General features: G+C 41.3%; 1 protein-coding gene across 6 annotated transcripts in view; it reads right to left on the reverse strand.

Annotated features, from left to right (window-relative positions):
* Positions 1-7,219: 7,219 nt before the first annotated feature.
* The window catches only part of LOC122564092 (zinc finger protein GLIS3-like), a 577,543-nt gene continuing 557,745 nt past the window's right edge, over positions 7,220-27,017 (reverse strand). For 5 of the 6 annotated variants that reach the window (XM_087994473.1, XM_043718678.2, XM_043718669.2 and 2 more), the window contains one exon: positions 7,220-13,562. In XM_087994473.1, the coding sequence (XP_087850599.1) occupies positions 13,426-13,562 (137 nt within the window). In that variant the 3' untranslated portion in view covers positions 7,220-13,425. Of the gene's footprint in view, positions 13,563-20,585; positions 20,751-27,017 lie in introns of all 6 variants that reach the window. The other variant, XR_015759424.1, reaches the window with a different exon arrangement.

Genomic DNA, 27,017 nt, shown 5'->3' on the forward strand with positions numbered 1-27,017 from the left:
TCAATGCTGAGATGTCTCCATCAGGGAGATGCCTTGCGCTCTCATCTCTTTTACCATTTTCTGTCTTTCCCTTTCCTGACCTCTGACCTCTCCCTAACCTTTTCCACTTCTGCACAAAAGTTATCAATGTGAGTTAACAGAAGCTAACTTTGTTTCTCCATAGGTGCTGCCTGATCCCCTAAATATTTCCAGAATTTTCTGTTTCAATATCCGATTTCTGGCAATTGCAGAACTTCATTATTGCATCTGCGATTATATATGTGCAAAAAGATTTAGTCATAGACATCGAACATAGATTTTTACAGTGCAGTACAGGCCCTTCGACCCTTGATGTCCCACCAACCCGTGAAACCATTTGTGGATCTGTCCTGCCTGGGGAAGGGAATTCATCAGGATCATCTCTGAGATGAAGTAGATTTGGGTGTTTTTTGCATGTGTCTTTTTTAAGCAAAGTTATTGGGCTTCTATTCCGGGATCAAAGCCTCAATCCTGGTCAAATGGATCCACAATGCCACGTTCACCTGTTGTGACCAGACACACTGTTACTCACCATGTATTATGTCCAAGGGAAGGGAAAGAAATTCCCAACACAGGGTGCCAATGCCCGTCTCACCTGAGAGTTAAGGGTGGATTTGCAATCAGCAGATAGAAGTACAATTGCTGGAAGTTTTCTGCAAGTTTGGGACTCGGCATATTCAGGTTGTTACAGATGATTGATCACGGTTAAAAAAAGTACTGCAGGAAGGACAGTGAAAATCTGGGGCCAGTACCTCTCTGCAAAAGCCACTTCTTAATCCAAATATTCCACCCAATTGGTGAAATTTTATTGCAGTGCTGTCAACAAAAAGTTCTAAATTTTCGAGAATTTTGCTTTAGCCCTTTCTCTGCCTTCATAAAAACAATGATTTTGCACAGTCATTAAAACAATGCCTGTTTCATGAAGAGTTGTTTAATAAAGCAATGACATTATAAACCCCCATACATCTCAGATCTACGTTCTGGTTCCTATAGAGCTCGTGTTCTTTGTGTCTACTTTGATAATCACAGACCTTCCCTTTCCTTTAGGCTCCTTGCCCCTCAGACACAACTTAAAGACTCACAATACTTGGGTTATGCCTTGCCGTTCAGCACAGATACAAAGCCATGCAGTGTGGGAGCAGTCATTAGTCAGAGGGGTGGACACTTCGATGGATGACACTGTGCTACAGTATCGCCATCTCAAACACAGCGTGTGCAGCAGCCTATTCGGCCAACACACTGCATCAATTTCAACCAAATGACCAGCTCTCAAAGGGGGTGCAGAGATTTGGGATGTTGATATGGTGAGGCTGCTGCTATGCTGATGCCAACTTCCAAGGACAGAGTGTGCAGGCAGGCACTACCCACGGAGCATGCCCTGAGATGTTGGAGACTGCTAGACTGGTGATGCCTAAAGAAGATGCCAAACAAGTTGCCAGTAATCTGTTCGGATTTTTACGTTAGTAGACAGGCAGGAGACTGGAAGAACACAGCAAACCAGGCAGCATCAGGAGATGAAGCAGTCGACTTTTCAGATGTAACCCTTCTTCAGGATTTTTATGTTGCCAATTGGCACCATTGAGCTTCTGCCTACTGTCTTGGAAGACCGTACGATCATCAGAAACAGGAAGAGGAGTAGGCCACTCAGCCCTTCAAGCCTTCTATACCAGTCAATAGGATCATAGCTGATCAGGAAAATAGCAATTTGCATACAAGTGAGGTGAGATTAGATAATAAGGAGACATTAATGAATGCAAGTAGGATCCTCACTGTTCACTAACAAGATTCTCATTGAGCCATTGAAACCTGATGAAGAAAATTGGATTTTTTCTGACACTGAGAATCTCACTTTTCGATTCCTGGTTATTTTCCCAATTGCCTCATCACTGCTAATGTTGTTTGATGACTGGAAATATTCTGTTGCTAAATTCTACAAATGAAACACAATTCTTCCATAGGTCCAACAATGTGACCTAATACAGATTTTCTATCTTGAATTTAATTCTTTGAAGTGAAGCTCTGACAATTATTCTTTGGCTCTCTAAAAAATATTCAGGCGAATTATTTTCAACCCTGATCGCTAACGCTGTGATGTTACTTTCACAGTTCTCTGAGATCTGCACTCTTATTGACCACTGATGTACCACAGCATCCAGTTCTCTTAATGCTGAACTGCATGTCACATAATCAACACTGTAATAATTATATCCTCCAATGGATATGGTACATTAATTTGCACTTAGTTTATGCATAAAATGAAATAAAAACAATTTGGCAGTTCTGAAGAAATGTCACTGGACTTGAGACGTTAACTTGGTTATCTCTCCATAGATAGAGTTTCTCCAGCAATTTCTATCTTTGTTTCAGATTTCCAGCATCTATAGTTCTTCACTTGATCTTAGAAAACAACTTTCATGTTTATTTTTGACATCAGTATAAACATTGATATGTTTCTTTGATAGATATAATCTGCTCTTTCTTTAATTTTATTGAGCATAATACTTTTCTCTACAACTTTTGAGAGTGCTCTACCATTCTCTGCATTTTAATTTATTCATATATTTTGGTAGCGATGTCCTTGAACATGGAAGAAAAATGCTAAGTTCACAAGCCAAACAGAATCTATTATACTATTTCAAAATATTTTCAAAATAAGGTCTCTGATTTTAGCGAAGGGAAGTCTAAAGGTCAATGCATGAAATGAAGCAAAATATTGGTTTGTTTAATAAATCAACCAGGCAGTGGGAATCATTTATTTTTTCAGCATCATTAAAGCAAGCTTTCTCACCTTCCATCATGCTTTTTGATAAAGAAAATAGTTTGATGTTAAAACAAATAAATTTCTCATTTGATACACAGCATATTTCTAAAGTAACCTTAATCGATTAATTTGAAGAGATAAATAATAAGCAGTGCACGTTAGTGGAACTGGCCATGCTAAATTGTCCATAGTAATCAGGGATGTGTAGTTAGGTGCATTAGTCAGGGGTAAATGTCGAGTAATAGGGTAGGGGAATGGGCCTGGGTGGGTTACTGTTCGGAGGGTCAGTGTGAACTTGTTGGGCCAAAGGGCCTGTTTCCACACTGTAGGGATTCTATGAATAAATGCATTGTACCTTTCCAGAGCAGTAGACACTATAGTTGTTAAGCAGTTCAAAATAATATAAGCAAGAGGCTGGAATATTGATTTTAATTGATGAGGTTATTTCTTCAGAATAGATTAATATTGCAGTTTTAATTAGTCTTATGCTGTTTTCTGGTTATTCAAGCCATCTATTTCCAGAGTACCCAAATGTGTAGACAAACAGCAACATACAACTTCCAAAACTGACAACATGTGCTTTAAAGTTCAAGCAATCTGGTCTAACAGCTAGTTCCCAATTTGTGAACTTCTGAATTACAAATGCCCATACTCATGAATGTGATTCCATACAGGGATGTATTGGTATTAATTTTAAAGATCTGACAGATGAACATTTCCATTACTTATGGACAGCTATCCTATATTCTCCTGCATTGTGTTCCGACTTGTGTACAAATCGACTTGTGTATGAGCTCAAGAACAGATCCCATGCTTAACGCAAGGACTGCCTGAATATGCATTCACTATTTATTCTCACTTGGCCTTGTTTTGGATTTTGGGAACTTGGTGACTTGAAAAAGAAAGATTTTCCTGGGGTTGCCTGACTGGTGGATAAATCCAAAATCAGAATATCAAGATGTCATAGAGTCATAGGGAAGTACAGCATGGAAACAGACCCTTCGGTCCAACGTCCATGCCGATCAGATATCTTAAACCTAATCTAGTCCCATTTGCCAGCACTTGGCCCATATCTCTCTAAACCCTTCCTATTCATATACCCATCCAAATGCCTTTTAAATGTTGCAATAGTACCAGCTTCCACCACTTTCTCTGGCAGCTCATTCTATATACGTACCACTCTCTGCATGAAAACGTTGCCCCTTAGGTCTCTTTTCTATCTTTCCCCTCTCACCCTATGCCCCCTAGTTCTGGACTCCCCCACACCAGGGAAAAGACTTTGTGTATTTACCCTATCCATGCTCCTCATGATTTTATGAACCCCTATAAGGTCACCCCTCAGCCTCTGATGCTTCAGGGAAAACAACCCCAACCTGTTCAGCCTCTCCCTATAGCTCAAGTCCTCCAACCCTGGCAACATCTTTGTAAATCTTTTCTGAACCCTTGCAAGTTTCACGACATCCTTCCGATAGGAAGGAGACCAGAATTGCATGCAATATTCCAAAAGTGGCCTCACCAACGTCCTGTACAGCTGCAACATGACCTCCCACCTCCTATACTCAATGACCAATAAAGGAAAGCATACCAAACAACTTCTTCACTATCCTATCTACCTGCGACTCTACTTTCAAGGAGATATGAACCTGCACTCCAAGGTCTCTTTGTTCAGCAAAACTCCCTCAGGCCTTACCATTAAGTGTATAAGTCCTGCTCTGATTTGCTTTTCTAAAATGCAGCACCTCGCATTTATCTGAATTAAACTCCATCTGCCACTTCTTCGCCCATTGGCCCATCTGGTCCAGGTCCTGTTGTAATCTGAGGTAACCTTATTCGCTGTCCACTACACCTCCAATTTTGGTTTCATCTGCAAACTTACTGACTATGCCTCCTATGTTCATACCCAAATCATTTATATGAATGGCAAAAAGTAGTGGACCCAGCACCGATCCTTGTGGCACTTCACTGGTCACAGGCCTCCAGTCTGAAAACAACCCTTCACTACCACCCTCTGTTTTCTACCTTTGAGCCAGTTTTGTATCCAAATGGCCAGTTCTCCCTGTATTCCATGAGATCTAACCTTGCTAATCAGTCTCCCATGGGGAACCTTGTCGAACGCCTTACTGAAGTCCATATAGATCGCATCTACCGCTCTGCCCTCATCAATCTTCTTTGATAATTCTTCAAAAAACTCAATCAAGTTTGTGAGACATTATTTCCCACACACAAAGCCATGTTGACTATCCCTAATCAGTCCTTTCCTTTCCAAATACATGTACATCCTGTCCCTCAGGATTCCCTCCAACAACTTACCCACTACCGAGGTCAGGCTTACTGGTCAATAGTTCCCTGGCTTGTCCTTACCAAGTTTCTTAAACAGCGGCACCACGTTTGCCAACCTCCAGTCTTCTGGCACCTCACCTGTGACTATCGATGATACAAATATCTCAGCAAGAGGCTCAGCAATCGCTTCCCACAGAGTTCGAGGGTACACCTGATCAGGTCCTGGGGAGTTATCCACTTTTATGTGCTTCAAGAGATCCAGCACCTCCTCCTCTGTAATATGGAAATTTTTCAAGATGTCACCATCTATTTTCGCACATTCTATATCTTCCATGTACTCCACAGTAAATACTGATGCAAAGTACTTGTTTAGTATCTCCCCCATCCCCTGCAGCTCCACACATAGGCTGCCTTGCTGATCTTTGAGGGGCTGTATTCTCTCCCTAATTATCCTCTTGTCCTTAATGTACTTATAAAATCCCTTTGGATTCCCCTTAACCCTATTTGCCAAAACTATCTCATGTCCCCTTTTTGCCGTCCTGTTTTCCCCCTTAAGTATATTCCTACTGCTTTTATACTCCTCTAAGGATTCACTTGATCTATCCTGTCTATGCCTTACATATGCTTCTTTCTTTTTCTTAAGCAAACCCTCAATTTCTTAAGCATTCCCTATACCTACCAGCCTTCCCTTTCACCCTGACAGGAATATACTTTCTCTGGACTCTCGTTATCACACTTTTGAAGGCTTCCCATTTTCCAGCCGTCCCTTTACCTGCGAACAACTGCCCCCAATCAGCTTTTGAAAGTTCTTGCCTAATACCATCAAAATTGGCCTTTCTCCAATTTAGAACTTCAACTTTTAGATCTGGTCTATCCTTTTCCAACACTATTTTAAAACTAATAGAATTATGGTCGCTGGCCCCAAAGTGCTCCCCCACTAACACCTCAGTCACCTGCCCTGTCTTACTTCCCAAGAGTAGGTCAAGTTTTGCAACTGCTCTAGTAGGACTATCTACATACTGAATCAGAAAATTTTCTTGTACACTTAGCAAATTCCTCTCCATCTAAACCCTTAACTCTATGGCAGTCCCAGTCTATGTTTGGAAAGTTAAAATCCCCTACCATAACCACCCTATTATTCTTACAGATAACTGAGATCTCTTTACAAATTTGTTTCTGAATTTCCCGTTGACTATTAGGGGGTCTATAATACAATCCAATAATGTGATCATCCCTTTCTTATTTCTCAGTTCCACCCAAATAACCTCCCTAGATGTATTTCTGGGAATATCCTCCCTAAGTACAGCTGTAATGCTATCCCTTATCAAAATGCCACTCCCCCTCCTCTCTTGCCCCACTTTCTATCCTTCTACAGCATTTGTATCCTGGAACGTTAAGCTGCCAGTCCTGTTTATTGAACCACATTTCTGTAATTGCTATGATATCCCAGTCCTATGTTCCTCACCATGCCCTGAGTTCATCTACCTTCCCTGTTAGACCTCTTGCATTGAAGTAAATGCTGTTTAATTTATCAGTCCTACATTGTTCTCCACTTTGTTTCTTTCTGCCCTGACTGTTTGACTTGCTCCCTTTCCCAACTGTACCAGTCTCAGATTGATCTCTTTCCTCGCTATCTCCCTGGGTCTCATATACCCCCACCTTACTCATTTAAATCCTCCTGAGCAGATCTTGCAAATCTCTCTGCCAGTATATTAGGTTATATCTGTGATGTTAGATGTGTATAAATTAACGCGAGCACCAACTTAAATGTTATTTGAAGCCCCTGTATGCTAAAGATTCAAACTTGGTTATCTACTCCATTGTATTCTGCATTTATTCTGTATAAACATTTGAATATGCATAATAGTTGAAATAAATGTACCTCATTCCTGAAGAAGGGCTTATGCCCGAGACGTTGATTCTCCTCCTCCTCGGATGCTGCTTCACTTACTCAGGTAACTAACCTTTCTTACTAGTAAGCTCTACTTACTAAAATATTGCTCAGGTATATCTCCAGGCCAGAAATCCCAAATAATACAGACTTTTAAGTGAGTAAGTGAATGGGAAATGATCACCTGAGAACTGGTCATTAACACGATACAACCATGATTTGGATGAAGGGAGCTGGATTAAAAAAAATAACTTTAATCATTTTTATCCATTTCAAGCTTTTATTTGGGGTAACTCCCAAAGGAAATAAAGTACAAAAAATGTTCACTCCAGGTGCTGTGTGTTTTATGACAGTTATTTCACAGCAATATAATCTACATTCCTAATCAATTCCAGTCCTCAAACTTTGGCCCAATTTTTTTTATTTATCTCATTAGCAAAGTCCTCAAAGCGTTTTTCTGTTTCTGATTATATAAACAAGTATCACAAATACTCAACAATAATAGCAAAACAAGTGGGAAAAAAGGCTTTATTTTTCAGTACATCCTTTACTGGAGTATTTCAGGTGTTTAAATGCTGAGAGATTTCCAGTTTCAATCTTGCACCATTTTCAGGAGAACAATTCTGCAATTTATTTTGTGCTCGAAGTAGTGAATTATTATAGTAAAAGAATAATATAAACATAAGGGAAAATAATTTATCAAAGCTGTAACTGACCACAAGTCTACATTATATATGTAAATGAAGATGTAGCCATTAATCTATCCTGTTGTGAATTCAAGCCGTAGCCACACAATTTACAGGATGTCATAATGGGGCAAGAAAATTACCCAAATATACAACCAAATTTGCCATTAAAAATCTACATGTGAAGATCAATGAAATATGTACAAGCTCTACAAAACCATGCAAAAACATGATAGATTTTCACATCATTTCCTGTTGAAAGTGCTTCCAGAACCAAGTTATGCAGAAAGTTGTAAGATATGTACAAAACTGTTCTACTTCAAAATGTTTCTATCATGCATCATTCCTATATTTAGTTATAACATTAAAATCCTCAGTGGGAAGACACCATAGCATTGTCAGTGAGAATAATGCAAGCCATCTCAGAGAAACAGTGCAACAGCCATATATTATGAAATATATAAAATAATGATCAAAGCTAGAAAGATAAACAAAGCAGCATCTGCGCCAAACTGAACATAGGAGCTATTGGGAAAGAAATCTTTTATCATATTGCAGAAGTCAGGGTATATCTGACAATGATTGGACTCTCGTAATATGCTTGATTATTCTTCATTTTTGTTGCGACTTGTAGAGTTATAACCTGTACAACACAGAAACAGACTCTTCGGTCCAACTCATCCATGCCAACCAGATATCCTAAATTAATAAGTCCCATTTGCCAGCATTTGGCCCATATCCCTCTAAACCCTACCTATCTATGCACCCATCCAGATGTCTTATAAATATTGTAATTATATAGAGTACTGTTGCCTGTTGTCACGATTGGTGTAAGAGGCGGAGAAAGAGTCATTGAAAATTTTTAATGATGTGGAGGTGTGAGTATTGTACTGGGGTGGACAAAGTCAGAAGTCACACAACACCAGGTTACACTCCAACAGATTTATTTGAAATCACAAGTCTGACTTCACCTGACGGAGGGGCATTGCTTCAAAAGCTTGTGATTTCAAATAAACCTGTTGGACTGTAACCTGGTGTTGTGTGACTTCTGACCTTGAATATTTTTAAGGCAGTGTTTGACACATTTAAATGACTGTGAAAGTCAATGGGTTATTGGGGCTTGGCATTTGAGTAGATCAGACACACTCTTATCAAATGGTGGAGCAGGATCACGGGGTCAAATGGCTCTGAATGCTAGTGTCTGTAAGACACCATTTCATCTCAGGAAACTTTGGTAAATGGTTAATGCTCTTAATGTCAGACATGACAAAAAAATGGAAATGGTGCAATGGAAAATTAGATACATTGATAATTGTAAGTGATATTAGGTTTGCCTATTAACTACAAAAGCAAGGGAGAACGAAGGGAAGATTTCCGAAGCATGAGGTTTAGAAGGAAAGAATGTGATAATTCTTGATTTCAAAAATCAAGTCGCTGAGGTAACATTGTTGTGCTGAATACCAGGAGAATAGGGTTTATGGTTTAATCTACATTCAATTCTTGCTTCATTCAGTTCCCCTAATCTGGTCAAATACTAATGGAGTTCCCAGTATGAATGAAGAGATGGGTGTAGTCAGACTTGAAATCCTCAATTCATCCACAACAGGAAGATAATTTGGGAAAGTGACAGGATGGGTGCCTGCTGTCTCATCAACAAAGATGAGTCAAAGATGAAAAATAATTTAGCACAAAAATACTTGTGAAAGAAAAATGTATAAATGACAAATTACTGTGCACAGAAAAAGATTAAAGCTACAGAAATTGTTCATTATAGGATGATGAACAAAATATTAATTTAAATTTAACTGCAGTGCAGGCCCCAGTAGCTTGTCAGAAAGCAGCGGGCAATTCCATGTGTCAATTTCTCGAAGCCTCCAGACAATTGTTTTCAGCTAATGATCTGCTGCACTTGGGTTCCCATCGAGATCCAAGTGGTGCCAGCCAATCAGAGGGGAACCCAATACCTGAATCCCAACAGATGTAATGAGGTGGTGACCACTCCAATAGATCCGTTCATAAGACCATAAGGCACAGGGGCAAAAATTCTGCCATTCAGCCCATCGAGTCAGCTCTGCCATTCATTCATGGCTGATACGTTTCTCAACCCCATTGTTCTGCTTTCTCCCTGTAACCCATGATCCCCTTGATACTCAAGAACCTATCTATCTCAGACTTCAATATACTCAATGACCTAGCCTTCACAGCCTTCTGTGGCAATGATCAGGGCAAGAACCATGGAAAAGACCTGAGAACCTCAGTCGTGAAAGCTTAGCTGGCCCAGAAGCAAACCCCATCCTGTTGGAGGGCATCGTTGCTGAGGGCATGGTGAGTCTCTCTCGGAAGGCAGCCCTTACTTGCCAAGGCCCTGCTCAGTTAGTCACAGAGTGATCAATCAGGAAACCAGCGGCAGTAGATGTGCCCCTGGGGAGTAGTCTTCCATGAGCCATTTAGGTCTTCAATTGACTTCGGTTTTGCAAGGCCACCCTGACCTTTCCTCTCCACGACCAAATTCACAGGAATTCAGGAAGGTGCAGACCTTTCAACTTCAGTTTGATGGCTCACACACATTCCAGCTATCTTCAGTTTGTGAATTAGCCCTGTCCAATGACTAAAATGCCCTGACTTTCATTCACCAGCACAAAACTTATCTAGATTGAATGTTTGTGTGCATGATGCTCTGTAATCAAGAATAATATTTTGACAACGATGAAGACACCATATTGTTGCCTGCTAAAGAAAGGTTTTCATTAGCTTACTTTAACTGTGGGTATTGGCTTCAGCCAATGCTAATCTTTCATTTCAAGTTTAAGGGCTTCTAAATGAATTCAGGTTTTCAATGGCAAAGTTCTCACTAAAGTGAATCACCATTGAAATCCCTATGGTTTATAAAAACCGAAAGGACTGCAGATGGTGTAAATCAGAAACCAAAACAGAAATTGCTGGAAAAGCTCAGCAAGTCTGGCAGCATCTGTGAAGAGAACTCAGAGTTAACGTTTCAGGTCACGTGACCTTTCCTTAGAACTCTGCTCCATTACAAATTGGGACAATAGACTGTGGGAATAAATTTCTTTAATGTCAGTGGAGCAGAATTTAGTGCTCAAAATAGCTGCTCATGATCATGGCCAGATCATGAAATAATGTGATCAGAGTAAAGAGGATTTGTTCAGTGTTTATATGACTCTTTGATCAGAATACTGCTCCCTTTTAATCACAGGTAGTGAAGTGTATGAATCGTTTGTGAACATTCAAGTAAACAAGTCCTCAAGGGATATAAAAAGGAAGACTCCGAATATTGTCCTATATTAATGCATATTCATTTTTGGTAGAGGAACATGTATCACACATGAGGAACAGAATGGAATAATTTGTACACTACACACATTCAAGGTGTACAAAACTAAATTATTATGGTACTATTCTGAGTAGAGAATTATTTTAAGAGGACAGAACAACACAAAATGTGTCTTATGGCATACGAGTAAACTGGAGTTACCTTATTCCACTGAACAATCCTTCATGCATTTTGTAATCTCTTGAATAACACTCTACTATAACACGCAAGATACCTAATTACAATAGTGCATTATGAGGGATGTTGTATTACGTCTCGTTCCTTATTTCACCTCAGAAATAGAACAATATAATTAAATATAAATAGATAATACCCATTTTTGCACCATGTGCAACAAAATGGACTGGCGCTTGCTGGATTGGGTCATCTTGTAGCACACACTGTTAGTTTGTTTTCTGCTCTATGCATGTTAAAGAAGTTTACACTATAACTTGCTGGAAGTACAAGGGTAACAGTGTGACAAAACAAGTGGACAAATGGGTCCTCAGTTGAGTTAGTGAAATATAGGACCAACAGTCTATCTCGAAAAGCAATTAGACGTAAGAATAAGAAAGGAACAAATGAATAATGGAGGAGAATGTATTAGTATCAAATAAGATACAATAGAAGAAATTTTTAAAAAATGAAAATACATTTTTTTAAAATAGAATCCCTACAGTGTGGAAACAGGCCATTCGGCCCAACAAGTCCACACCGGGTCTCCGAAGAGTAACCCACCCAGACCCATTCCCCTACCTTATTACTCGACATTTACCCCTGACTTAGACATCCCTGAACACTATGGACAATTTAGCATGGCCAATTCACCTAAACTGCACATCTTTGGACTGTGGGAGGAAATTGGAGTACCTGGAGGAAACCCACACAGACACAGGGATAATGTGCAAACTCCATGCAGAGAGTTGCTCGAAGCTGGAATTGACCTGGATCCCTGGTGCTGTGAGGCAGCAGTGCTAACCACTGAGTCACCGTGCCACCCAAGTTGAATTAAGATATTGAGAGATCTGACATGAAGGAAAAGTAGGTTTTTAAAAACATTTTTATGATCTTTTGTAAATAATTTGGTACAAGTAGAATGGTTTAAATTAACCTCTTTCAGATTGATTTGGCATTGCACTTACAATTATCACATGGTTGAAAAGGTGCTTATGCTATTCTGTTCCAATCCTAAGTTTTCAAGGCAAATTTAATTGTGCATATCCAGCAAGAGGTCAAGTGAGCAGTGTAAATTAAGCTACAAGTCTCGACAATCACAACGCACAATATAATCTCCTATTTTTCAGAACCTAGTGGCCAATTTGCACATTACTAATACCATGTGCTGTTACCAATGTATTATTTTTCCAGCGAGCTCCAGCCCAATATCTTTATTAGTCTAAGGTGGACAGAGCATTCGACCTTAGTTAGATTATAATTTCCACACTGTTTCAGTAAAAGTCATGTCACATATCTTACATACTTCAAGTCTAAGGATGCTAGGTTGTTTCCTTGCATTTTCTGTTTTTAATAAAACAAACTTTTAAAAGTATTTTGTGACCTTTCTTTGACTGCAGAGACTGCAGAGCGGTTTGCTGAAACCTAGGGCTGTTTAGTGCCAAACATCAGTGAAAAAGCCATTTTTTTCCCCATTTAAGCTTTGTTAGTGTGCTTAGGAAAACAAACACCCTCCTGAAAAAATTAAATTTATGCATAAATGATTTGAAAAGTCAAAAATAAAACAATCCTTTAGAAAATATACATAAGTGTGAGATATGTAATATATGTGTAAATAAAAGATAGTAAAATAAAAAAAACACAAATAACAGACCTGTTCTGGAAGCTTCTCTCCACATGCAATATTACCTATTTCAGTAGTTTGCAGTTTTTAATCTTCAGGTTACTTCAATGTTAGGGATTGGTCCCATCTATTTCTCCAGTGTCCACTGTGAAGACAACTGGGTGGCCAGGATGCCAATTGGACAAAGCTCCTATTGCACCTGGCCTTAGCTTTGGAAGCACAATTTTATAAAATGTGAAATCTCATTTTTTTTTATTTTCAAATTTGAGGAAAGAACATTACCAGATCAGTTAAAGAGAAACAAGGGTTCTTTAAAGCAACATATGAACATCCCAGGTAAAACCTGATTCCCTTTTCTTTTCCAGGAGTAGTGTGGCTAAGGCTGGATTGACAATACCTTGATTCCTTGGATATTTCACTTCAATGACATAATACACACAGCTTTTGAGATTCATGTTTTTGCCTCCCTCAGACGCTGGCTTTATGTGCAAACAGAAACTAAAGGTGAACATTGTGCTTCTCTCAACTGGGAGAGGTAAGGATGCAGAGTCTGAATTCGCCAGAAAAGCCTCATTCCGTATTAAAGTTATAAGAATTGGTTCAAATCAAAACGAAGAAGCCCATGTGTAGCCATCCCCCACATTGTTCCTTTCTCCGTGCTCAACCCTCCGTGTAAATGGAAGACAGCTGGCTGGGACAACGGTCAATTGCATTAATCTGGAGAAAACTACTGTCCTCAGGACAATTGCGTACAGAGTCACCAAAAATCCCAGGGGAAGTTGCTTGAAAGTCGTAAGCTGTAAAGTTAAGAAGAAAATTGTCAACAGTTTGCATTGAATAAGAGCATGCTAACTCCAAAGCAGACAAATAATTTTTGGCTGCAAGTTAATCCCAGTATTGGTATTAGTCAGGAGGACTGGTAAGATTCAAAATGTCGATGGGCCCCAAAACACAAGGGGTTGGATTTTCATACATTCATCTAATGTCAGATTAGATTCAGATTTGATTATTCTCAATTGCCCTCCGCGATATAATCTTTTCATTGATTAACAGCTCAGATATCTGTTCCCCTGTTCCAAAGCCTGAACAGATACCTGAGATATCTGAATTATTTCAAAGGCTTTAATATATTCAGCTCTTGACATTTTGTTGAGACTGTTGCGCAAGGGAATCTCACTCTGAATACTTAGCTGAGTTTCAAACCTGAAAATAGATTCAGCTCAGTGGGGATTGATAATACAGTTGGGAGGGAATTCAGAATTTATTTTGACATGTTTATGACTACTTAATAGCATAATGCTTTTGAAAAGTTGTTTTTGAATGACTGATCATTTACTTTGAAGTTTTATGGGGGTTTCAAAGACATCCCTACCGTTCTAGGGCAAAAGAATTCAGAAGCTAGCAGCTACAAGATGAATGGACAAGAGAGAATGATGGGATATGGGATGGGTGATGAGATGTGGAGAATAGGGCAGTGTGCTGGGCTGTGATAGAGGTAAGAAAATAATAGTTAGGGTTTTACACTCATTTACAAAACAGAGCTAGGTCCCAATAAAAGATGGTACACCTTCAAGTTAACCACTTTCATTTCCATCTCAGGTCTTTTTCTGGAGGAGACAGCATTGACCTCAGATGGCACATGTCAGCACACCACGTAAATCGTCGACAGTGCAGACTGGGAGGTATTTCTTGTGTCATCAGTGATTGGCCCAATTCAGAATCCCTGCTTTGAAGATGAAAATCCAGCCCCTGCTCTGCACTCTGATACTTTCTAATCTCCAAGGCTCCCATTGTGAGGTGAAGGAGGTGGAAATGCAATATTGGAACTATGGCTCTAGCATCCTGTTCACCGCTGTTCCGTAACAACCTCAGCACATTGATTACATCTGTGGTTAAACCGAAACCCAGTATCAAGTTTTACTGCTTCAAGCTGCAAGAAATATATAAAGGTATGTTTTGAGTTGCATACAAAAGATATTCCTTGCTGGTCTTGTTTACAGTCAGTACTATTTTTCTTGCATCCCCCACCTATATCTATTCCACATCCTCCACCTCAGGGGAGCAGGCAACTTTCCTCCTGCTATGTACAGATGATCCTGCCCTCGGAGAAAGTGAGGACTAAAAATGCTGGCAATCAGAGTCAAAAAGTGTGGTGCTGGAAAAGCACAGCAGGTCAGGCAGCACCTGAGGAGCAGGAGAGTCAACATTTCGGGCATAAGCCCTTCATCAGGAATAATCCTGCCTTGACCATGGCTATTCTGGCACTTATGGTCATCAAAACTGCCTGTTTCTGTGTGTTCAGTGATACTGGCACCACATTGAGCACAGCAATCTTTCCAATTAAATACAAGAATCTGCAATTTCATTTGGTGCACATAAATGCTCTGCTAGTTTCTAGCAACCTAGTATAAATCTGTAAGGCACAGAACTGTGAAACAATTCTTAATTTAAGCTAGCATGGTGGTAATAAGAAAATTAAACAAAAAACACTGAAAATGGTGACAATCTTAAATAAAGCAGGAAGTGCTTAACGTATGTAACAGCTCAGTCAGCACTGACCTGAGAAAAAGATAATTTAGTGCCTCGGGTGAATTCCCTCAGTTAGAACGGGAGAATAGCTTGGATAACAAACAGCAGCTTGGAAACTAAGGATATTGCTGCCCGTCGTAGTGTTTTTGGTTATTGTTACATACAATACACAGCCAGAAACAGGTCATTTATCCAAAAAGCCTATTCTGCTGTAATACTCCATACAAGTCTCCTCCCATTTCATTGCCCTCATTTGAGCTTTTCAGCATATCTTTTGATATCCCTTTCTCACACTCACATATCTAATTTCCTTTTGAATTCACCCAGAGTCTTTCAAATGAAATGTTGAGCTCAGGTACCATCTGTCTGGTTGGATGGATGTGAAATATCCCATGGCAATACTTTGAAGAAGAGCAGGAGGTTTATTCCACTGAGCAGGTCAATATTCATCTCTCAATCAACATCATACAACACAGCTTAGCACATTGCTACTTCTGAGAGCCAGCTGAGATCAAATTTGCAGCTGCATTATCTAAATTACCACAGTAACTACACTTCAGAAAGTATTTAATTGTCTCCAAAATGCTGTGAGGTAACCACTGGTCAGGAAATTAGCTTTATGAGTGAAATAATGTATTTTTCTGTTCTAAGAAGTGGCTCAGTGGTTAGCCCTGCTGCATCACAGCACTAGGGACCCAGGTGTTATTCCAGCCTCGGGTGACTGTCTGTGTGGAGTTTGCACACTCTCCCCGTGTCTGCGTGGGTTTCCTCCGAGTGCTCCAGTTTCCACCCATAGTCCAAAGATGTGCAGGTCAGGTGGATTGGCCATGGAAATTCAGGGATAGGGTATTGGGGGTGTGTCTGGGTGGGATTTTGTTCAGAGGGTTGATGTGGATGCGATGGGCAGAATGGCCTCTTTCCACACTGTAGGTTTTCTATGATAAGATCTTTGCTTCAATCACTTTCTGTGTTTGCAAGTTTCACATTCCAACCTGGTCATTCTCAAAGTAAAGCAATTTCTCCTTATTTCACATTTAGAGTTGTTTATTATTTCCTATATCCTATTTTGAATTCAGCACCCTTAGCTTTGAACCACCCACAAACAAAAACATTCTCTCCTCATCCATGCTGTCCAATCCATTCATAATTTTGGTAATAAGAACTTTTTAAAAAAAATACTGAAAATGGTGACAATCTGAATTAAAACAGGAAGTGGTTAAAGTATAAAACAGGTCAGTCAGCACTGGAAAAACAAAAAAGACAATTTAATGCCGAGGGTGACTGTTCTCAGTTAGAACTGGACAATAGCTTAGACAACAAACAGCAGTTCGGAAACTAAGAATATTGCTATCTGTCAAAGAAAGAAGAGCTCTATCAGACCATCTCATTTTGTTGAAAAAACACTGGTGAGAATCCCATCTTAATGTTCAACAGCTGGTTGGAAACTGAGTCTTTTGTACTTGACAGTAGGAAGCTCCTCATTGCTGATCTCAAGCAATTCATCCAAATTTCTCACCAATACCCATTTCATCCAGGGAAGTTTCTAAATGTAATCTCTTGGCTTTAGTTATATCAAGTACTGTGATGTCTATTCACCAATGCTTCCATGCCCTTTTTAGAGTATGAATGCCAGAGCTGTGCACAATTTTCTAAATGTGGCTGACCATAGGCCTATGCAAATATATCATACTTTACTCCTTCTGAATTGAATACCTCTTAAAAGCAAATATCTTGTTTTCAAGCATTTTCAATTGCTTTGCTAATTTCTGATGTTGCTTTTAATGATTTATACACATGATAGCCCAGACTCCTTTATTCTTCTTCTCTGTTTCTGTTATTTTATAGTCATAGAGTCATAGAGATCTACAACATGGAAATAGACCATTTGGTCCAACTCGTCCATGCTGACCAGATATCCTAAATTAATCTAGTCCCATTTGCCAGCCTTTGGCTAATACGCCTCTAGACACTTTCCATTCATGTACCTATCCTTTTAAATGCTGTAACTGTACCAGCCTCCACCACTTCCTCTGGCAGCTCGTTCCATATATACACCACCCTCTATGTGAAAAAGTTGCCCCTGACATTCCTTTTAAATCTTTCCTGTCACACCTTAAACCAATGCCCTCTAGTTCTGGACTCCCCCACCTCAGGGAAAAGACCTTGTCTATTTACCCTATCCATGCCCCTCATGATTTTATAAACCTCTATAAGGTCACCCCTCAGTCTCCGACGCTCCAGGGAAAACAGCCTCAGCCTATTCAGCCTCTCCCTATAGCTCCAGCCCTCCAACCCTGGCAACATCCTTGTAAAACCTTTCTGAACCCTTGCAAGTTTTATAATATCCTTCCAATGGTAGGGAGACCAGAATGGCAATATTTGTATCGCAATAGTGGCCTAACCAATGTCATGTACAACTGCAACATGACCTCCCTACTCTTGTACTCAGTGCACTGACCAATAAAGGAAAGCATACAAAATGCCTTCTTTACTATCCTATTGACCTGCAGCTCTGCTTTCAAGGAACATATTGTTGGTGGTTCTCTTTTGTCGTATGGTTTTGTGCCAACATCTAAGAATTTGGGTTCAGGACAGATTGGGGGAGCAACAGGCCAAATCAAAAACTGTCTTCAGGCTGAGATTTCTTGAGAACTCTATTTATTGTATGTTAATAGTAGCTACCAATATACATGATAATCTGAGATACACCAGGGTCTAATGTAATCAGGATTCCCGCCCACCTTCCGAGGACCCCTTCGCCCACCTCCAACACACTGCATCCACCTGGACACCCCGCGCTGGCCTATTACCCGCCCTCGACCTCTTCATTTCCAACTGCCGCCGGGACATTAACCGCCTCAACCTGTCGACCCCCCTCCCTCACTCCAACCTCTCACCCTCACAACGCGCAGCCCTCCAATCCCTCTGCTCTAATCCCAACCTCACCATCAAGCCAGCAGATAAAGGGGGCGCAGTGGTAGTCTGGCGCACTGACCTCTACACCGCTGAAGCCAAACACCAACTCAAGGACACCTCTTCCTACCGCCCCCTCGATCATGACCCCACCCCCCATCACCAAACCATCATCTCCCAGACTATACAGAACCTCATCACCTCAGGAGATCTCCCACCCACAGCTTCGAATCTCATAGTCCGGGAACCCCGCACTGCCCGGTTCTACCTCCTTCCCAAGATCCACAAGCCTGACCACCCTGGCCGACCCATTGTCTCAGCATGCTCCTGCCCCACTGAACTCATCTCTATCTACCTCGACACTGTCCTATCCCCCTAGTCCAGGAACTCCCTACATACATTCGAGACACCACCCAAGCCCTCCACCTCCTCCAAGACTTCCGTTTCCTCGGCCCCCAATGCCTCGTCTTCACCATGGATATCCAATCCCTCTACACCTCCATCCGCCATGACCAGGGCCTCCAAGCCCTCCGTTTTTTCCTCTCCCGACGTCCCCAACAGTACCCTTCCACTGACACTCTCATTCGTTTGGCCGAACTGGTCCTCACCCTTAACAATTTCTCCTTTGAATCCTCCCACTTCCTCCAGACCAAAGGGGTAGCCATGGGCACACGTATGGGTCCCAGCTATGCCTGTCTCTTTGTTGGCTACATAGAACAGTCGATCTTCCGTAATTACACCGGCACCACTCCCCACCTCTTCCTCCGCTACATTGATGACTGCATTGGCGCCACCTCATGCTCCCGCGAGGAGGTTGAGCAATTCATCAACTTCACCAACACATTCCACCCTGACCTTAAATTTACCTGGACCATCTCTGACACCTCCCTCCCCTTCCTGGACCTCTCCATCTCCATTAATGACGACCGACTTGACACTGACATTTTTTACAAACCCACCGACTCCCACAGCTACCTGGATTACATCTCATCCCACCCCACCTGCTGCAAAAATGCCATTCCGTATTCCCAAATCCTCCACCTCTGCCGCATCTGCTCCCAGGAGGACCAGTTCCACCACAGAACACACCAGATGGCCTCCTTCTTTAAAGACCGCAATTTCCCTTCCCACGTGGTTAAAGATGCCCTCCAACACATCTCGTCCACATCCCACACCTCCGCCCTCAGACCCCACCCCTCCAACCGTAATAAGGACAGAACGCCCCTGGTGCTCACCTTCCACCCTACCAACCTTCGCATAAACCAAATCATCCGCCAACATTTCCGCCACCTCCAAAAAGACCCCACCACCAGGGACATATTTCCCTCCCCACCCCTTTCCACCTTCCGCAATTACCGTTCCCTCCGTGACTACCTGGTCAGGTCCATGCCCCCCTACAACCCACCCTCCCATCCTGGCACCTTCCCCTGCCACCGCAGGAACCGCAAAACCTGCACCCAGACCTCCTCCCTCACCTCCATCCAAGGCCCTAAAGGAGCCTTCCACATCCATCAAAGTTTTACCTGCACATCCACTAATATCATTTATTGTATCCGTTGCTCCCGATGCGGTCTCCTCTACATTGGGGAGATTGGATGCCTCCTAGCAGAGCGCTTTAGGGAACATCTCCGGGACACCCGCACCAATCAACCACATCGCCCTGTGGCCCAACATTTCAACTCTCCCTCCCACTCTGCTGAGGACATGGAGGTCCTGGGCCTCCTTCACCGCCGCTCCCTCACCACCAGACGCCTGGAGGAAGAACACCTCATCTTCCGCCTCGGAACACTTCAACCCCAGGGCATCAATATGGGCTTCAACAGCTTCCTCATTTCCCCTTCCCCCACCTCACCCTAGTTCCAAACTTCCAGCTCAGCACTGTCCCCATGACTTGTCCTACCTGCCTATCTTCTTTTCCACCTATCCACTCCACCCTCCTCCCTGACCTATCACCTTCATCCCCTCCCCCACTCACCTATTGTACTCCATGCTACTTTCTCCCCACCCCCACCCTCCCCTAGCTTATCTCTCCACGCTTCAGGCTCTCTGCCTTTATTCCTGATGAAGGGCTTTTGCCTGAAACATCGATTTCGCTGCTCCTTGGATGCTGCCTGAACTGCTGTGCTCTTCCAGCACCACTAATCCAGAATCTGGTTTACAGCATCTGCAGTCATTGTTTTTATCTAATGTTACTATAACATTTTTTGCAGACTATTCCCTTAATTTTATTTATTCTCCATCTCAGTTCCTTCTTCCACTCTAACTCCACTTACAATGTACTATTTATGCCCAGTGGGGTCTGTAACCCTTTGCTCGAGGGTCCCAAAGCACTCACAGAACAGTTTCTGTTTTTTTCCAATCAAAGTGCATCAACTCACATTTATCTGTGTTAAAGTTCATTTTCTATGTAACTGTCCAGTGTACACATTTTCAAATGTCTTTTTCTCACATATTGGTTTTCCTATGGTATGGTTTGACCAGTCCAGAACTTGCAGAGCAGTTTCCATGAGATGAAGTATGTCATTCCATATTCCCACTGGAGCCTATATGAAACAGAATTCACTGATTGCGATAATATGGAAAATATACTGAAGTAACATATCACATACATGTCACAAGGACTTGTGTCCATGACAGACACGTAGTCTTCAGCCAGTTTAGTCATATTAAGCAGAAACCTACTGCTTAGTTTCTACAACTCAATCTTCTACTCTCCTTTGACCCTTTTGAGGTTAACCTTTTGGAACTGGTTAGGTCAACCTTTTGGTCATGCATTGTGATACTTCCTTCTTTGGTTGGTGTCTATTTTACACAAGTCTATCTGAGTTACAATGGGATTAGGGTGGCACGGTGGCTCAGTGGTTAGCACTACTACCACACAGCAGCAGGGTCCCAGGTTCGATTCCAGCCTTGGGTGACTGTCTGTGTGGAGTTTGCACATTCTGTGTGGGTTTCCTCCCACAATCCAAAGATGTGCAGGTCAGGTGAATTGGCCATGCTAAATTGCCCAGTAGTGTTATTGTTAGGAGGGAAATGGTTCTGGGTGGGTTACTCTTTGGAGGGTCGGTGTGGACTGGTTGGGCCGAAGGGCCTGTTTCCACATTGTAAGGAATCTAATCTAATCTAAAGAAAAGTGCGTAGTCTTTCTAGTTGCCTCTTTTGGTTCCCTGACATTGAATCTGAATGGTTCATATTGACAGCCACCAATTTCAGTGAAAGAAAGTGAAACACTGATAACACAATCTGGCAGCATCCGTGGAGAGAAAGCAGAGTTAACATTTTAAATCCACTGATGTTTCTTTAGACCTGCTGAGTTTCTTCATCAATTTCTGTTTTTGCTTCAGATCTTTGGCATTTGCAGTTTTGTTTTGTTATATTGACTATCAGTTAAAATGCTGATTCATTGGCATGTCAACGTGTCATTGGTAAGTATTGCTTCCTGATGAAGGGCTTTTGCCCGAAATGTCTCCTGCTCCTTGGATGCTGCCTGACCTGCTGTGCTTTTCCAGCACCACACTCTCTACTCTAATCTCCAGCATCTGCAGTCCTCACTTTCTCCCATTGGTAAAGTATTACATTAAAGTATTACCCTTCTACTGAATCTCTAACAGTTAGTACCTGGAAAAATAATCTCCATTTAGTTACCACTGGCTGATCCTCTCTCCAATGTTGAAGTGAGCATCAGAGCATTTTATGAACACTAATCACACTGATCCCTGCACAACCTACCTTAAAGTACATGCATATACACAATGGGTCAAATAACTGCCTCTGTTCATGTCTAAGTTCTCACACCCAGACACATGTATCAGAGAATTTGTTCACAGGAGTTAACACTGTCTCACCCTATCTGTTCCTTGCCATGTGATTTGAATCATGGTGTTATATTCTGAGCATTGATTTGGAGGCGCTGGCTGGACAAGGTCAGCAGTCACATGACACCAGGTTATAGTCCAATTGGTTTATTTGAAATCTTTTGGAGTGACTTCACCTGACAGAGGAGCAGCGCTCTGAAAGCTTGTGATTTCAAATAAACCTGTAGGACTACAACCTGGTGTCATGTGACTTCTGACTCTGAGCACTGTCGTTCAACCAGAGGATGAACACTTTAACTCTTAGAATCATAGAATTAAGGTGCATTCTCCAATGCTTAGAAGTTAATCATAGCAAGTAAAACTCCACAGCACCCAAGGCTCAGGTACACGACTTTTGTGAAACCCCATGGATAGTGATTCTTGTTTTCAGCTGTAACTATAGCTAGCTGTAGTTGGGAAATGAATGCTGTCCTGAACCATTGACAGCTGAAATCAGTTTATTTTTCAATTTTGTAGCTTTTTTTCCTGAAATAGATTTTTGAATGATATAGGGTTGCTGGAGATTCACCTCAATGAATCTCAGCCAGTAGTAAACCATTGAGCTTTATATTTACTTTCATTAATATAAAAATGTAAGATTTCCATAGGGCATTATTATATTGTCCCAAAGGACCAATAAAATATTTACAGTTTTTTTTGGAACACATGCTCAAAAATTATATAAACTATTTAAGTTCCTATTACTTTTATAGCATGCACTGGGATATATTTGAGTCCAATAAGCCAAATGATAAATCAGCACTGAATCTCCCTTATTCTGTGGAAGTTTAATAAAGATGTTAATATTCAAGCCTTCTATGACATCTTCAAGGATAGTTGACTTGAGATAAATGTATATGTATCACAAAAAGGAATGCTTGGGTAGGATGTGAGATCATAAGAACTAGTACAGCAGTAGGCCATTCGGCCCTCAAATCCATTTGCAATTTAATATGATCATGGCTAATCTCATCTCGGCCTCAACTCCACTTTCCCTGTAACCCTTCAAGCCATTGCTCGTTCAAAATCAGTCTATCCCTTCCATACATTTACTCATGTCCCAGCATCCACACACCCTGGGGGAGTGAACTCCACAGAGTCATGACCTTTTGTGAGAAGTAATTCCTCCTCATCTCTGTTTTAAATCTGCACTACCCCCACATACTTTGATTAAACAATTTGAAAATTCTCTTTCCTGTGTTCAAGTCGCTCCATTGCCTTGTCTTTCCTATTTTCTGCAAGACTACAACTGGGAGAAAGTGAGGACTGCAGATGCTGGAGACCAGAGTTGAAACATGTGGTGCTAGAAAAGTGCAGCAGGCCAGGCAGCATCCGAGGAGCAGGCGAATCGACGTTTCGGGCATAAGCTTGAGCATTCCTGAAGAAGGGCTTATGCCCGAAACGTCGATTCTCCTGCTCCTCGGATGCTGCCTGGCCTGCTGCGCTTTTCCAGCACCACATTTTCAAGACTACAACTGCCCAAATATCCGCATTCCTCCAATTTTGACCTTTTTATCATTGTTTCCTTATGGTCATATCTTTGGGTGTTTGGTCCTGAAGTTCTGAAATTCTTCTCCAGAAAGTCTCTCTCTTGCTTTCTTCCTTCAACATTACTTCCTTGTCCAAGCTTTTGGTCATTGACTCTAATACCTCCTTATCTGTCTGTGTGTCAAGCTTAATTCTATAATGCCTCTGTGGGCACTTTGGGGCAATCTACTGTACAGGTCGTGCTGCAATAACACCCATTTTATTAATGTGAATTCACTGTAATGCAATTGCTGAACTGGAGACACTGTTTCTGAAGCACGAACTTTTAAACTGTGTGTTGGCTGTAATGTGGTTACATCGCCAACACTGTAAGTGCTGTTTCTAAAGCACAAATTTTCTATAATGCACAGGAACGTAACCATAACATTAAAGAAGAACTAACTGTATTAAAAATGCAATAAATAATTGTTGCTGCTGTTTAAATTCAGCAAGTGAGAGTAACTAATTACTTACACTTTGCATTCTCGCTTGTAGTCTACCCTCTGAGGTGTGCAGGTGCATGGCAGTACAGGAATTGGAAACGCATCAAATACAGGACAGACAGCCTGAATACATGCAGAAGTGCCTCTAACTGTAGGTTATTATAGTGGCATATGCAATCCTAAATGATCAAATAGTGCAAGAAACCAACCATGCAGAGCAAAGGCTTATCAAAGAGTACATTGTTGATGTGCATAGGGTTATTAATTACTTAACAACTGATTTAGAAAAAGATTATGTATATAGTATGGTATTTCAATGTGACTAGAAGTTACAACTGAAAAAAAACGACTGGCCTATCTCCAAATTTAAATCTTGTTCTGGTACAATTGAATACTGATAAATGTGTAACTAGTTTGCCAAGAAATGTTCTGCTTCAGTCAGGAATATGCTTCATTGGAATTTTTATCTAGTTCAGATAAAAAAATAACCACTTGGCAAACCTTTGCACCACAATCCATTTAATCTTACAGCACTTGAGCCTAAACAAAACAGAATATGATTAATAAATTACATTCAACACAGGGATTAGAATTCTGAAATATACTGGCATCTTATGGTAGAACATCACAGTTGTTCAGCTTTTGTGGTGATGAACATAAAAGTAAAGGTGAATAATGGAGCATATTGAATAATTTTGTCCAAAAATGTATATGGCGTAATTTATTAAATGGACTGGAATTCTATACAGTGGGATTAAATTGGATGTGATTCAGCAAATGAGATGCAATATGGTTATTCTGAGCTTAGGAACAAGTCTTAACTGAATGCCGGTAGGGTCCTAAGATCATCCTACTTCTGAGCCAGGAGACTTGGGTAAAGTCCAACGTGTTCCAGAGTCATTGAGGTCTACAACCCACCATCTCCACTCTGGTCAAAAACAACCACCTCACTGTTCTAATGCTATTTTCCAGCACTTTGCTCTTAGCTTTGTATGTCTTAGCATCGCAAGTGTACACCTAAATCCTTCTTAAATGTGATGAGTGTTTCTGCCTCTACCCCCTTACAGACAGTTCGTTTCAGGTTCTCACTACCCTCTGGGTGAGAAGTAATTTCCTCACATTGCCTCTAAACCTCCCGCCCCCTTATCTTAACTCTATGCCCCTGGTTATTGATGCCTCCATTAAGGAGGAATGTTTCTTCCTGCCTCCCCTATCTATGTGCCTCATTATTCTATACAGCTCAATCACGTTCCCTCTCAATCTCCTCTGCTCCAAGGTAAACAACCCCAGTCTGTCTGATCTCTCCTCATAAGTGAAACTCTCCAGCCCAGACAACATTCTGGTAAATCTCCCTCTGCACATTCTCCAGTGTTATCACATCCCTCCTATAATGTGGATTCCAGAACTGCATGCAACACTCCAGCTGTGGCCTGACCAAGATTATATACAGTTTCAGCATAATCTCCCTGCTCTTGAATTCTCTGCCTCGATCAATAAAGGCAAGTGTACCATATACCTTCTTAATCACTCTCTCCCCTGCCCTGATATCTTCAGGGACTGGTGGACATACAAACCAATGTCCTTCTGATTTTTCATGCTTCCCAGGGTCCTACCATTCCTTGATCCTGTTTGTCCTGCCCAAAGGCATCACCTCACACTTATCTGGATAAAATCGCACTGGCCACTGATCAGCCCATCTGACCAGCCTGCCGATATCCTCCTGTAATCTAAGGCTATCATCCTCACTACTTACCATCTCATCCATTTTTGTATCATCCAAAACTTACTGATCAACCCTTTTACATCCAAGTATAAATCATTTTTATAAAATACAAACATCAAGGGCCCCAACATTGATCTGTGTGGGACCTCACTGTACACAGACTTCCAGTCAGAAAAACTGCCCTCATCCATCACCCTCTGCTTGCAATTTGCTAAATTTCCTTGGATCCCATGGGGTCTTACTTTTGCTATCAGTCTCCCATGTATGGCCATTTGAAAAGCCCTGCTGAAGTCCAGGTAGATGACATCAAAAGCATTGCTCAAATCTACACATTTGGTCACCTCTTCAAAGAATTCAAGTTGGTCAGACACGACCTCCCCTGAACAAAACTATGTTGACTGTTCTTCATTAATCCCTGCCTCCCCAAATCCTCTCCTTCAGAATTACTTCCAATTGTTTCCCCACCACTGAGGTTAGACTGACTAACTTGTAGTTTCTTAATTATCCCTTGCTCCCTTCTTGAATAATGGTACCACATTAGCTGTGCTCCAGTCCTCCAGCACCTCTGTGACAAATGAGGAATTGAACATTATAACCAATGTCTTTGCTGTTTCACAATTTGTTGTCTCACTTAACAACCTGGGATACATTTCATCTGGTTCTGGAGATCTACCTACTTTTAAGCCTGTCAGACCACTAAGAACCTCCTCTCTGTCTATGTTAATTTCTTTAAGTACGTCACAGTTGTTCTCCCTGATTTCTATATCTCTCCCACTAGTGAATACTGATACAAACCCTCACTACATCCTCTGGCTCCATGCACAAAGTCCCACTGTGATCTTTAATGTGGAAGTACTGTTGTTGGACTAGGCTGGACAAGGTCAGAAGTCACACAACACCAGATTATAGTCCAACAGGTTTATTTTAAATCACAAGATTTCAAAACGCTGCTCCTTTGACAGGTGAAGTCTCTTTTCAAACAAACCTGTTGGACAATAACCTGGTATCATGTGACTTTGATCTTTAATGAGCCTATTCCTTCAATATCCTTTCACCCTGAATGCATTTGTAAAACAACGTAGGATTTTCCTTTGTTTTGCCTGCCAGTCCCCTTTCCATGTCCCCATTTCTCTCTCCTAATCTCCTTTTCAAATTCCTTCTTGCACATTCTATACCCCATTAGGGTTTCAGCCGTTCTGAGACTTTAGTAACTGCAGTTTTCTCTTTACCCAATACTGTATTTCTCAACATATGGGTAACAAT

This window comes from Chiloscyllium plagiosum, unplaced genomic scaffold, assembly GCF_037043375.1.
Source record: "Chiloscyllium plagiosum isolate Xiang-an unplaced genomic scaffold, Cpla_swu_hap1 HiC_scaffold_2, whole genome shotgun sequence".
NCBI classification, from domain to species: Eukaryota; Metazoa; Chordata; class Chondrichthyes; order Orectolobiformes; family Hemiscylliidae; genus Chiloscyllium; species Chiloscyllium plagiosum.